The sequence below is a fragment of the Ambystoma mexicanum genome, chromosome 10, assembly GCF_040938575.1.
Source record: "Ambystoma mexicanum isolate Mex_15411 chromosome 10, UKY_AmexF1_1, whole genome shotgun sequence".
NCBI classification, from domain to species: Eukaryota; Metazoa; Chordata; class Amphibia; order Caudata; family Ambystomatidae; genus Ambystoma; species Ambystoma mexicanum.
In genome coordinates this window covers 455,948,832-455,963,416 of record NC_090932.1, presented here as the reverse complement: position 1 = coordinate 455,963,416, position 14,585 = coordinate 455,948,832, and the positions used below count along the sequence as shown (strand labels likewise).

The window sequence follows — 14,585 nt, the reverse complement described above, 5'->3', positions numbered from 1 at the left end:
GCTTGGCAACCCTCTCAGAGGAGAGGGTGGTGCCCATCTTGGGGAATTTGCAGCACCTGTCGGGGGAGAGAGAGCAACCATGTGAACCAGCAAGTTGTCGTTGGGCATGATGTCCTCCTGCATTAATCTCGTCCCATTCTGCAGGCACCAGATGAGGCCTCTTCAAGAGTTCCTGAATTCACGGTGACTGCAGATCACGTGCACTTGGGCAGACAAGGTCGTCCTCAACCAGGAGTTCCGACAAACTCTTCGATTGTGTGGAATAGAAGACCACATCTCACGAAGAGCTCTCTTACAGATACCTCCATTAAGGCCACAGTCACCACAGATGCCTCCTTGGAAGGGGGGCATACTGGACAGTCCCATGCCAGGAGACTCTGGCTCCTGGACGAGAAAGACCTCCACATCAACATCTTGGAACTCCAGGCTGTCTTCTGGACCCTCGAGTCGTTCCTACCTCAGTTGAAGGGGAAGGTGGTGAGCATCTTCACTGACATCACTTCCACAATGTTGTACATTCTGAAGCAGTGAGGGACACGCGCTCTTGCATTTTCCCGGGAGGCCCAAGCCCTGTGGCACTGAGCCATTCTGCAGGACATGTTCTTCATCCCCTTTCTCCTGGCAGGCGTCAAGAACACCATCCGACTCGCTCAGCAGGGAGCTGCGGGTCTGCCGCAAATGGAAGCTTCAGCAGGTCCAAGTATCCGGTCTCTTCAAGTGGTGTCAACCCCAGATCAACCTCTTTGTGATGGCTTACAGCTCCAAGTGCCAGAGATTCACCAGCAGATTCCCTCAACCATGGAGCCTGGGAGATGCCTTCTCGTTCCCATTGGAGGGGCTCTCCCTGTACACCTTACCTCAGATCCGGCTCCTGCTACGTGTGATCACCACACACATTGTCATTGCACGATGATGCTCATCACTCCAGTGTGGCTACGGCAGATCTGGTACCCGGACCTGCTCCATCTCAGTGACACCGTCCAGCCGGCTGCCTCCACTTCCAGACCTCACCAGAGTGAGGATCGATACTGCATAACGATCCAGCATCGCCAATCCTCACGGCCTGGCTCCTACAGCCCTAGAGTTTGAGCATTATGCTCTGCTGTTGGAATGCAAGAAAATCCTGGCTACAGCCAGGGCTTAACCTATGCTGTCTTGCTATGGCCACAAATGGAAACAATTCACTGGGTGGTGCAGGACTTAGATGATTAGGCCTCCTGGGGATCATGGCTCCACAGCTCCTTCAAACCTGCTTTTGCTAGCCAAAGCTCGTCTGGCACACACCTGTGTATACCTGGATATGGCTGAAAGGTGGATAGACGCCAGGCAAGCCCTCGCTGTGGTCACACAGGCTCATCAGAGTTCAAGGGCCTCTTCAGGACATTTCCCCCAGTGAAGGCTCCAGCTCTGGCATGGGAGCTCAGTGTTGTGCTGACTAAGCTGATGGGGCCTCCTTTCAAACCTTTGCATCTGGCCCATCTGAAGTTCCTCTCGTTGAAGATTGCTTTCCTGGTTGCCTTCACCTCGGCCAGCCGGGACGGGGAAATTCAGGCACTCCCCTGTAAGCAACTGTATTTGTCTTTGCATGCTATGTGGGTTGTGCTACGGACCCACCCCACCCTTATCCCGAAGGATACTTCTGAATTCAATCTTAATGAGCCTTTGGTTCTAATTACCAGTCTTCTTCCTGAATCGTCAACCGCCGGTAGTGTGCGTCTCATTCGTGTGACATTTCTCGTGCCTTGACGTTCGATGTGGCAAAAACTAAGGATTTTCGGAAGACTTCACAACTGATCATCAATTTTTGACTTGTAAATCACGGGAAGGCCTTGTCCAAGGCTTCCATCTCCAGGTGGCCCTCCGGTTGCATCATACATAGTCATCTTCTGGCCAACAGACTACTTCCAGGCCGGCCGAGCGCTCATTCCATCAGCCATCACAGCAAAGATGGCTTTTCTCTCTGGTTTGTCCCCTGCTAGACATCTGCACATGATTCTACTGTGTCGACGGGGATTCCAGGAAATAGTCCCGGGTCGGCCAGGTGCTACAGCTCATCCTCTTTGCTTGAGGTGAGTCTGTTCCATTGTAAAGTGTATTGCTTTTGTTAAGCCTTGTCACCTCCTGTGGGTGTGTATATTTTACTTCAGTTAAATCATATTCATGAGCATGTGAATCCATGCCAGACACCATGCTGGGGAAAGAACAAGTTACTTACCTCTAACTCGCTCATGTTTTCTAGCATGGGTCTGGCATGGATTCACATGCAAACCTCTCTACTTCCCTGTTATGGCTCTTCTTTGTTCATACTGCCACTTTATGTACTCTACCAAATCTAAAGATGGCCACCAGGAGTGGATCTTAGGGTGCCTTTCATTGAATAGGGGCATTGTGACCCATAGGACCACGATTGGTTATAGAGTAAAATGCAGTTTTCAGGCTAAAGCGAATCAGAAGTTTTCTTTTACCGAGGACTCCCAGCCTGACGGGGAATATTCATGAGCATGTAAATCCATGCCAGACCTATGCTGGAGACGAGTTACAGGTAAGTAAAGTATTCCCTCGTGGCTTTTAATGGGAATTTGCTTCGATTTTTAAGGTGCCATAGTTTTTATGGAAGCACTTGGTATCAATTTAGCTTTTCCATTTTAATACGGTAAGCTTTGTTGACGTCACACATTCGTCTCCCTTGTAAATGCTATTGTAACCTGGCCAATCCCATAAAGTATGCATTGCTAAAATGATCATTTCTTCTGTAGTTTTTTGTGTGATAAACTGAATTACACTGCAGCAACGGAGCAGGTCCTTAAATTTTGATTTTCTTTCAGCTGCAAGAAAATCAAGATGAAATTGAAAACATGATGAATTCTATTTTTAAGGGGATGTTTGTTCACAGATACCGGTAAGACAAGTGTTAACATATATTTTTACATTGTGTAAAAATTGATAATGCAAGGCATCCTGACTAAAGTAAAATGGTCATTATGCAATTCGGTGAAATTTCTGCAAGAAGCAGTCAAAAGAAGGCGGGGTGAGAAGTATAGGCTGTTGTGAAACTTCAGGTGTTGATGGGTGCATAAATGACACAACAGATTCTTGTGTGTCTGTAGCCCTAGTGCGGAGCCTAAGAGATTAGCTACTAGTACTGGGTTACTGGTCGTGGTGCTGGTCGTGGAAATGGAGTCGGTGCTACAGGTGTGGTGGGCCATGCTGAAAACGGTCCGATTCTTCAGTGGTCAGTGTGTTGGTGGGTGCTAGCAAGCGATATGCATCTGTTTGCATGGGGATTTGTAAATAAAGTGGAAAGAGATTAGAAAAAGTATTCAGTTATTTATTGTAGGCGCTTATACAGCAAGTAAATCCTGTTTCAAAGTGCACACAGGGCAACAGGGAGGGAATATGGGAATTAAACACATTAACATACACAAAATATTAAATACGGGGCTGGGGGGGGGGGTGTACACACCTATTATGCCTCGGGAGTATTCTGAATGTGCAAGGAAGAGGGCAGTGGGGTGTAGGTGCTGGAGTGTCCATGCTTGTGGGTGAGCCACAGATGAATTGCAAGGTATGGTAAGTGCTCCATGACCTGACACCACGTTGGGTGGAGAAGTGTGAGCCTCCATGTGGGGAGGGTGTGCTAAGGCAAGTGCTGAGGTAGGCAGAAGCTGAGGAGGTTGTGTGAGGTAGGTTAAGGGCCCAGAGGGTGCATTAGGGCCCTGAACACCAATAGCAGCAACTGTGAGATGAGCATAGGATGGAAGAAGGGAATGAGGAGTTAGAGGAAAGTCTTTTGGAATTTAAAAAAGTCCTGCTCTAGATACTAGTTGGCAGGGGCTAATGGGAGAGGCAAGGGCTGTTTTGGTTGCCCCTAGAATCTGGTTGTGTTTGTGCTTGAGTGGTGTTATGCAGGATGTGTGGGTTGGATGGGCCAAATGTAACTCTTACTTGTGCCTATTTTTGTAGTGTTGTATGCTTGGTGGATCTTGGAGTCTGAAGTCCATAATGGTCTCTTATACTGACCCGATTAGGTCCAGTCTGTTAAGCGTGTGCATGTAGGCTAGTTTGTTGTCTGGTGAAAAGGTTCTAATTGACTTTCTGAAAGTCAGGTAGTTATCAACGTGTGTCCACCTGGGCTTTGTTTAACATGGGTTGTTTGTAGTAAAATTAGCACTCTTCTTTGCATCTCTGGTAGAAGTATTCGGGTGCTGCTTTGATGCTTCAGATTGTATGGACAAACACTTGTGATTCCCTCCTCCAGCATTGGATCTTCAAACATGTCAATGTTTTTATTGTTCATTTATCTTTAGTTTTCAGTTATGAACATTTTTATTTTCAGCAGTTCTTGTAGCCCTTGAGTTTTGCTATGTGCACAATGTTTACTTTTCTCAGTAAAACAATCACTTAAAGGCATGGTCTAGTAAAAAATTTTATTTAAAAAATAGATGGGCAACATAAAAGAAATACTAGCATTCTCTTTTTTAAAACTTCCTATGTAAAATTTTGAGCTATTCAAGCTCAAAATTCGCAAAAGCAAGCACATGGGCGCATCCATTTTGTGAAATGGATGCTCTCCTGTGCTGGCTTTTGCTTTTGCGGCACTAATGAAGGAAAAGCCAGCCAGCTGTAGTAAACAAAAGCTACCGCTGGGTGGCTTTCCCTTCATTAGTGCTGTACGCGGAGGACGGGGACCGGAGACCGGGGCAGGAAAGCTGCAGCTGAATCTCGGTAAGTGTTATTTATTTTTTAAAAAAATAAGCACTAGCTGTGTTTTTGTTTCTGAGTTTTCCGGGCTGGAGGAGCCCGGAAAACTTAGAAATAAAACCGCAGCTTTAAAAACTTTGTATTTATGTTTGCGGTCGCTTTTGAAGCGACCGCAAACATAAATACAACGTTGTGTTGGAAAACGCTGCGGTTTTTCTTTCCAAGTTTCTCAGGCTCCTCCGGCTCGGCTCATATGGGACACAAGCTTCGAGAGGTTTCCTATTGGCGGTCAAGACCATGGCCCTCAAGAGGGCCGTAAGTCACTTCCTCAGCCGAGAGGTGACCTCGGCCTAGTGGTACCAGCATTTACTGGGGAACATGGCAGCAGTCGTACTGGCTTCCCCCACACAAGACTCCAGATGAGTAGATTACAGCTGCACTTCGCAGCCTCATGGAATCCGGAGCTGGTTCCTAAGAGGAGCTTTTCAGCATTCCTCCTTCTCACCACTTTGACCTCATGTGGTGGTCCAGGGACTGCAGCCTGGCTAATTTCCCAAACCAAGTGAGTCCCCCAGCAGCTTTGCTGGATTTTTGGTTTTTTTTTTTTCTCCTGCTAAGAGTGAGACTCTTATTTCTCCCACTCTTAGGCATAATTTGAGAATGTCCTTTGACTTTGTAATGCGTTTTATGGGCTATGGGGTCTTTTACTCCATAGGGTTTCATGTGTTTTTGGTAAGTGTTACACAGCACCCTCAGTACAGTAACACAGGGGTTTCATAGTGACCCCAAACATAGACTCCATACCCTGGGACTGACTACTGTCTCCCAGGGCATATAAAGTCACCATTGACTTTACTAGTCTTAAATTGTGAACAGAACCAGTACAAACCATCATATTGTGGAAGTACTGGTAGGGGTAATTAGATTGCCCCTGGGCCTGTTTTTCGAGGGGGCACTGTGCAGCCCCCCGTCGTCGAGTGTCTGGCTGGTGGCAGTGGTTACCACGCAAAATATTCCACCAGAATATTTCCTATGGGATTTTCCATTAATTTTAAATGCACCACTTTTTTTGGTGCAATGTTAAAGATACCGCTGGGTTATTTATTTAATATTTATTCCCCGGTTGGGTCTTTGTGCCAGGACTCAATTTTAAAATGGCGTTTGTGTTCGCCTCTAACTACAACCCAAGTCGAGCCCTTTGTTCCACTTTTGGCGGACTTCTGCACAGAAGCCTCCAAAAGTGGTGCCACTCTCTGGGTCTAAAGGATGTGTGGGAGAGGGGGGGGGATAGGCACCCTGGACTGAGTTGCCTCAGCAACTCAAGTCGCACTCTTGTGTGATTGGCCCAGTGGTGAGCCGCCCGCCTCACCACTTAGCATGTTTGAGTGACGGCTAGGACTGATGAATGGGGGTTTTCTGCATAAAAGCAGAGCTTTGGGGACTGGAACTTCAGAAGTCGCCACAGGACCTAAATAATCCAAAGAGGGAGAAGCTGAGCCGACCTGCATCAACACCACCACCAGTGGAGCCCTGCTGAACCGACTCACCACTTCCCAACGACAGAAGATCTTCTTCCTGGATAGTCTTCTTCCTTTGAACTGGTGGGGTTAACCAGTTTGCTCTCTTTTCGCCTTCCTGGACGTCTCATGGTCGAATCGCCCGTGCCAAGCACCCCGCCGGTCGGATAGCCACGCTTCACCACTACCGCGAATAAAAGGGTAGTACCTTTTTAACCGGCAAACTCCACGGCTGGTTTCTTCCCTGGCAGTGCACCGACCTCCAGCTTTCCTCCACGTCGAGATCTTCTCTTCCCCTGGATGAAGCACCGACTTGCACCCGCTGCCAGGAACAACTGCCCCCGCTGGAGCTTTCTCACCATTTCAGGTACTGTGCACCGCCTGGTCTCCCTTGCAACAAGACTGTTCAAGGTGTCCCGTAAATCCTTGACTCTCTATCCTGGGGTGACCTGAGACCTGTTAACTAACTTTTCTGACTGATCCAACTCCTTTTTGAACTATCTGCAAAAACTTTTAAAGTGTACTTCAACTGTTTGATCTTGGGCACATTCCGCCTTGCTCTCCAAGAGTGTGCCTGGCTTATGAACTTTGTGCTCTACAGTAGACCCTGCCTTTCTTGACTTGCTGTGGTTCTTTTAAAAATATTGGTATTGTGTGCTTTCCTATTTCTGCCTTTTCTCTCCCTTTTTGAATAATCATTGGAGTGCCATCTTGGTTAAGCGCTCACCTCTGTGTTGATAATTGGTGTTCTTTTCCTAAGACTTGTCGAATAATTAATCAGGGAGGTGTATATATTTCTAGTGACTGTGTTTGAACTTGCTTGACATATTAGTGCCAGTGTATTTTTACAAGTGTGTTTTAAATAAATAATTATATACTTTTATTCCAAAGCTCTGGTGTGTGTTTGCTTGTGCTACTGTATTTTTGTACCTAATGTGTATACTCTATATACTGCCTAACTCTTCTTGAGAGAAGTCTGACTGCTCAGCCACAGCTACCAGGTAAATCTGGGTGGTACAGACTGCTACCAATTGGGTTTACTGCCAACACCTGTAGTCTTAAACTTTTTGCAGTGGTCCCTAAGCGAACTGCACAGGTTTCTGCCTAACGCCAAAGATTCCTCCCTGGAAGACTGGGGAGGGGGGGCTACGCTGGACAACAAGTGTCCATGGAGTCTGGTCCCTGCAGGAGCAGGAATATCATATTAACTGGCTGGAGATGAAGGCTATCTGGCTAGCTCTCAAGGCTTTTCTTCCGCTCATTGGGGGCAAGGTAGTCTGCATACAGATGGACAACTCCACCAGCATATATTATGTCAGCAAGCAGGGTGGCACCAGGTCCCCTCTGCTGTGCAGCCTAGCAGTCAGCATGTGGGAATGGGCCCTGGAGAACAAAATCTACCTGACTGCAATTCACCTACCCGGGGAGTCCAACCTGGAAGCGGACAGGCTCAGCAGACTGTCAGCGAACAAATCCGAATTGAACAAATAGGTCCTGGTTGGGCTCTTCAGCAGATGCGGGCATCCTCATGTGGACCTCTTTGCCTCCTGGTCCAACAGCAAGTGCCAGCAGTTTGTGTCCTGGTAAGGGCAAGGCCCGGGCTCCCTGGCAACGCATTCCAGATTGGCATGACGGCCTATGCATTCCCTCCAACACCCCTGATCCACAGGGTGATCTGCAAGATAAGAGAATCATGTTGCCTACGCATCATTCTGATGGCTCCGTGGTGGCCGGCAAGACCATGGTTCTCACAGCTCCTCACCCTCTCGGACTGGCCACCCATTCACCTGCCACTGGGCCCAGCTCACCTCCTCTCGCAGCAGTGGGACAGTGTCATCCACCCTGCTCCACAGAAATTAGCCCTTCCTGCGTGGTTCCTGAACAAGCCACACTGAAGCATCTGAGCCTGTCTCAGACTTACCTGGACATCATTCAGGGTGCTTGGAACAGGGCTACTAGGAACCAGTAAAAGAGGAAATGGACCAGGTTGTGTCACTGTCCCGACTGTAGATCGACCCCCTTACTTGCACATTGGACGATGTGCTCTCATTCATGGCACACCTCGCTCACTCAGGGGAGCAAATAGACACCTGCCGCACCTACTTGGCAGCCATAGGTGCCTACAGGAGTTCTGAGGAGGTGGTCTTCTCCAACCCGGTAGTCAAGCGGCATGTGGCAGGCCTCACCAGGCTCTACCCGCCCATCAAGAAGCCACACCCGTGTGGGCTCTCAAGCCAGTGTTGGGCTCCCTGGTGCACAAACCTTTCGAACCAATGGCATCTGACATCAGATTGGTCACAATTAAAACAGATTTGTTGGTGGGTCTAACCTCTGATCTGAGTCAGCAAGATCCAGGCACATCGCCCATGCAGTATGGAAGAAAGGGGACAGGACATAGGAGTAATTGCTAGTTAATTACTGTAGTGACCAACTTACTCTTAGTCCCCTTGCCTCCATACGTCCCACCATCCTCTCCCCTAATAATACTGGTGTCATTGGGCAATGTCAATATTGTCGACATGTCAATGGGGACTGAGGAGTGGCGCCAGTTGGCAGAGTGGCGCCCCTGCGTGACTCTAAATTTAAAGGGAAAGGTGTTTTTTTCTGGTGAAAGAGGTTCTGTCTCCAGTGCCTATCGGGGGATGTACGTTGCTCACTACAGTGATTAACAATTCATTTTTCACAAAAGCCCCTCATTGGCTGATGCAGGCAACTCCTGCTTTACTTCAACATTAGCCAGTCCGTGAAGGAACAGCATTTCAAACCTACCCCAATCCATCTCACCCATGTGACCCTTAATATGGCTGCAGGCACCCTGGATACAACAAACCAATGTGTCTTCTGCAAAATAGAATCCATAGTATCTGGAGTCTCCAAAAAGTCCCATAGAGAGCTCAAAGTGCAGCTTGTCACCCCCTCCTTTGATCTACTTTTGCTAACCAACCTTTTTGCTTTTATGTGAACCTCTGAAAATCCATGTATCTGTCCAGTTTGGAGCACTACTCATGTATTTAAGCTGAGCTGGACTAAAATAGGTACTTGATTGAAGCATTTTCACAAACCTTGGTTTTCATTTAGGGCACACATGGATTTCAAATAGGTAGGCATGATATATATTTGAGGCTTGTGGAATCTACTTAGATCTCATGCTATGCATAGGCCGACATGTAGTGGAAGCTGTAGAGTATTTGTTTTTGAAATTTGAAAAGGGGTGTCGACAGGGCGTGCCAGTAATACTATACCTAGTGTGATGTCCACTGTACCCATGGTCCTTTACGCGTTGAGGTCCCTCCAGATTGTTTTTTTTTGCCATCATTGTCGGACGCTGAAAGCAGAGTTCCTTTCTGGCTAGCGCCACATGAGCTGTCCAGCCTACCCCTTCAGGCAAACACCGTTAAGAGGTCATCCTCCAGTAGGAGCTCTTAAAATCGGAGGGGGAAGCTGCTCTGGCGGGCTCTACACTCAACGTCCCATTGGTGCTGACTAAAGCACCCACAACGACGTTGATGGGGACACTCTGTGTCAAAGTTATTTCCATTTGAAAACGACCAAGTTAAAGTTACCAAGGTTTCCCAGCCCGACTAGGAATTTTCGCAGCATGTGAAACCATGAAAGATAGCAACGCTGGAGAAATGAAGTTACAGGTAAGAAACTACTGCCACATGGCACATTACATGGCAAGTCAAATAAGTGCTAAGGCACCAATATGTCTATAAGCACAAAAGTTGTGCTATTCTTTTTCTTTCTTTTTAGTTTGTAGCATGAATAGAGGTGAGCTTCAAAGGCCCCCCATAAAGCAAACCATGCACCTGAAAATGTTTCTTTTGTACCGCTTAACACTATCTGCAATTTCCTACCAAAATAATGACCTAGTAGTCTCATGACAGCGTTTGGAACATTTGGTTAGAACATACATTTCTCTTTCACTCGATTCTGGAGTAGAGAAAGCAGCTTTTACAAGGACCCCTTGCAACCCTCACCCTGACTCTTCTCAGTTCCCACCACCCCCCTTCAAGGGATCAGTGCCTCTCCTGCAAATTCATCCCATGCTCTTGGACGGTACAACAACTCCACACCTTGACACTGCATACCAGACAAAAGCTTCAAGACGGTTACGTTGTAGAATTCAAGTTATCAACGTCATTCCATTAAAATATAGCAAACTTTGATCATTCATCTCAATCACCATATTAAACTTTGGTTACCTCATTGAATTAATTATCGATCATCCACCTCCTTAAACACATTAAACTTAAAGCAGCTGGCTTTGTTCAGCATTAATTTCATTAAATTATGGTATATCTTGTAAAACCAGTCTTCAAACAAATCTTTGGAAGCGAAGTGACACTGCTTTTAGTGATATCAAATGAATACGTCGTTAATCCAGAAGATCTTGCAGAATGTAAGAAGCAAATGCCCTAATATTTTAACAGCCAATTTTTTTTTATCATAAACTTTTTTCCCCCCCATGAGTTATTTTGAAAATAATGTGCCATATTTTTACCACAAAAGGTAGCGGTTACAATGTGTTGCCTCTAAAAGACTGTCCTACGTGATGTTTGCAAACCGAATCAATAACGCAACTCTCCTCGTGATGAGACACCGCCCACACTCATGCGTCACCACCCAAACTTTCTGCTCAACCACCACTTTCTTCCTCTGCTGGGGTGCTCGTCCTGCTTACTTTCGCTCTCCACTGCATTGCGTGCACATTATCCTCACCACTATAAATGCTGTACACATCCCTTCAGTTACATAAACCATAAAAAGCCAAATTGGCATCAACATAGGAGTAGACCTGATCCTACAGTCAATGTTTTTCCATATAAAGTAGTTGGTGTGTACCAACAACAAAGCAAGCAAAACCTGGGCAAACCAGCACTAGAGACATAAACTAATCAATCAGGGTGTCACCACAATTAATGAGATCCAAGTTAAACCCAAAACAAACGCAAGGGCAGAAAAACAAACTATTGAATGCCTGTAACAAAGCTCAAGTGATGGCAAACGAAAGCAGTAGGGTAAATAATTGGAATCGCAGTAATGTTCTGAAATTACTTAAATGCATTCCAGCCTTACGGACAATAGAATCTGACGATATACAAATTGTAGAGTATGCAACCGAGAGACAAACTGATCAGGTGCTACTGCATATAAAAGCTTCATCAGTAAGGAAAACGATAGTTGAGGCAAATGATGATTAACTTTTCTGTAGCTTCGAGTTAACACTTGATCCTCCAAAAAATAATAAAAAGGAGGTTAATTGTGCAGACCTAAGTGAAGGTTGAACAACGAATGAACAAAAACGAGAAGACCTAAGGAAAATGATGTCCTGCCGGACCCCTGACTCGAGCAAGCAAATGCTTAGAACTGATGGAGGAATCACATTTGGCGATCGAGTAACCCATCCTAAAAATTAGCAATGAAGGAAGGACCAAGACGTTCTTTGTGGAATACGAGAGGTTTTCAACACCTATTTAATGACTAGTCAGTAAGTCTGGAACACAATTTTGCTATTTTCCTACAAAAAACCTGGTTGAGGGAGACACCCATTAGAGCTGGATATGCAATGTACTTGAATCCGGCTGGTAAAAATAAATTGGGCCGTCCATTTTCGGGATTATTGACAATAACATTAAATAATTGGTGGGCTGTCTTGGAGTCATTCAACCCAAACTTGTTTATTCAAGGTTTAATCCTAGAGTCAAGAGTAGTCGACCATGAAAATTGCTCACGACTATTAATAAATTGTTACTGGAACCCAGCAAAGATTGGAGCAAAAAATGTATTGAATCAGTGACCAAGATGATAGACTGTCATGTTTCTTATAACGATTTACAGATGGTTGTATGTGGCGATTTAAATTGTACTTGGTTCATGGAAGATGCTAACACTCATAAAAATATCCCCCTGACTTGGGAGAACTTAACGTGGCAAGGACAACGTTGGAAAGCAGCCTTGCACAGTCGTAACTGTACAATGCTAAATGGAAATTTTCGAAACTTTTCTCCCCCAAGTCTACATGGCATTGTGGGAACTGTCATAACATATTGAACTATGTTTGGGCGTCTACCAACTTGAAGAACAAAATAGTTGACTACCGTTATACCTGAAGGAAACGGTGACCACGATGTACTAAAGTGGATCATGAAAAAATGTGTCAACATTCATGTCTACGGAACAGCCTTAAAAGGAAATTCTGCAGGAAATAGACTACGAATCGGCAACAAACAAATTCACGACTTAAGACTAAAATTGATCTCAAACCAACAAAAGTCAGAGGTCTCCTACGCACCCTTGCTGATGCAATTCACGACTCAAACATTAGACTCAAAAGTAGTCGGGCAGAAACATAAATATCCTTTCAGCCAAGCGATTCAAACCGCAAAGCGTACTCTTCGTAAAGATCTACGAGAAATGAAAAAAAAAGAGAAACTACCTGGCATCAAAGTCTCAAAAGCCATAAATAAGCGCTGACAACAATTTCGAAATTGGCAAAAATCACACGACATAATTTGTGACCAAGAAAAGAGGACAACTGATATTGAACTTAATAATGAAAATGGACTCAAAACAGATATGGGCTATCTTGAACAAAGAGCTCACCAAATGCGATCCAATGATTGCAAATCAGATCTCAGCGGCAGATTGGGAAAACTACTTCTCTAAGGTCTACGAGAAATCGAAAAAGGTACACCCACAGTGCACGATTGACTGTGCTGGAGCATGGAATGTTCAAGAGTTGGCCATAGACCTACTAGTAATGATGGAACAACTAAAAAACACACAGGCCCCAGGACCTGACGGAGTAACCAACTTGATGCTAAAGAAGAGCAAGGAAAGTTGGGCGCTGTTCATAGAGGTCCTATTAAAAAAAATGGTTTATTAAAGATCATAGTGGAATCGTGGTGTAAAGCTGTGGTTGTTCCAATTCATGAAAAGGGCAATCAGGCACATCCCTTGAACTATCGCCAGATTGCCCTCTTGGACACTATGGGGAAGATCTTCTCATCGTTCCTGCAGCAAAAACTTTCAGAGGGCAGATACAATAGGTTTGAGTGACAGTCGTAAAACAAAAAAGGGTGTGGGGACAGAGGTAAACATTCTCATACTAAATCTTCTCAAATTGGAGGCTATCAAAGGAAAAGCAAAACTTTATCTCGCATTTGTTGAGATGAGGCAATCTTTTGATAGAATCAATCACGAACTGCTGTGGATAAACTTGCGAGATGGAAGTGCCCCAAGATCTCTTCGCTCCGGTGAAAGCTCTACACACAGACACATCAATTCAAATCTGTATGGAAAAAAGGCACACTTTCGCAAGCGATAAAAACATTCAAAGGTGTAAAGCAGGGTTGCCCGTTTGCCGCCTTACTGTTCAAGCTGTTTATAACTTATATCTCTGCAGAATTCAGTGAGGCGAGATGTTTCCTTCCAAAAATAATCAACCCATAAATTGTATTACATACACCGATGGCCTAGTCCTACTGGATCGCACCCAAATAGGACTCCAGCAATTACTAAATGACTATTTAGTTGGAAACAATCTTGAAATTAACGCTACAAAAACCAAAATAATTAAGTTAGGTCAACAGAACGGACAAAAAACAACTTTTAAGTGTTATGTTGGTGGAGAATCGATCAGCCTGATCACATCAATAAAATACCTGGGGGTGGTATTTAACTCCTATCTGCGAAAAACACTTGCAACAAAATCTCTGCAATCAAATGGCTACCTTAGCAGTTAAAAGAGCAAAACTGCACAACGACCATGGAACATTTTCGATGTGTCCAATCTTGACTTTATACCAACAAAGTCATTCCTGCCATACCTTTGGTGCCGAAGCGTTATGGAATCTTGACGCAAGAATTTGGCCAGTACTTGAAGGAAAATGTTGGCGCTAAGTGCTAAGACTACCATGATATACATCCATGATAGCTTTACGACATGAGCTAGCCTTGAATTCAATACATTGTTGGGTCACGTGGAAGTCTTTAGCGACAATGAGGAAAATGCTCTTGACCAGGCCGCTCCCGCATACAGTGTGTTTGCGAATAACAAGGAGACTATCCAACCAAGTCTACTAAAAATGTGGAAACTAAAACTGGACATGGTGTTGGAAGCAGCAGATATAAATAAAGAGATCTTGATCATGCGACCACAAATAGCCAAAACAAAACTGGAAAAAACGGTTCTGGATTAACAACCCAGAAAAAAGAAAACAGCTTAAAGCTTCACTAAGCCTTGGTGCTGGAGAAACCTGCCTAAATGTTCAGCCAAAATACTTGGTGAAATGCCCTTCAAGATACCACAGAGACCAGTTTCTACGACTAAGAGTAAACGCCTTAAAAACCAAAGAAATTATG

At 45.2% G+C, this 14,585-nt stretch overlaps 1 protein-coding gene across 5 annotated transcripts in view; it reads left to right on the top strand.

The window, feature by feature from the left end:
• The window catches only part of STAG1 (STAG1 cohesin complex component), a 2,120,576-nt gene that overhangs the window by 1,077,718 nt on the left and 1,028,273 nt on the right, over window positions 1-14,585 (top strand). For all 5 annotated transcript variants that reach the window (XM_069618021.1, XM_069618024.1, XM_069618022.1 and 2 more), the window contains one exon: window positions 2,826-2,899. In XM_069618021.1, coding sequence (XP_069474122.1) covers window positions 2,826-2,899 — 74 coding nt within the window. The remainder of the gene's footprint in view (window positions 1-2,825; window positions 2,900-14,585) is intronic.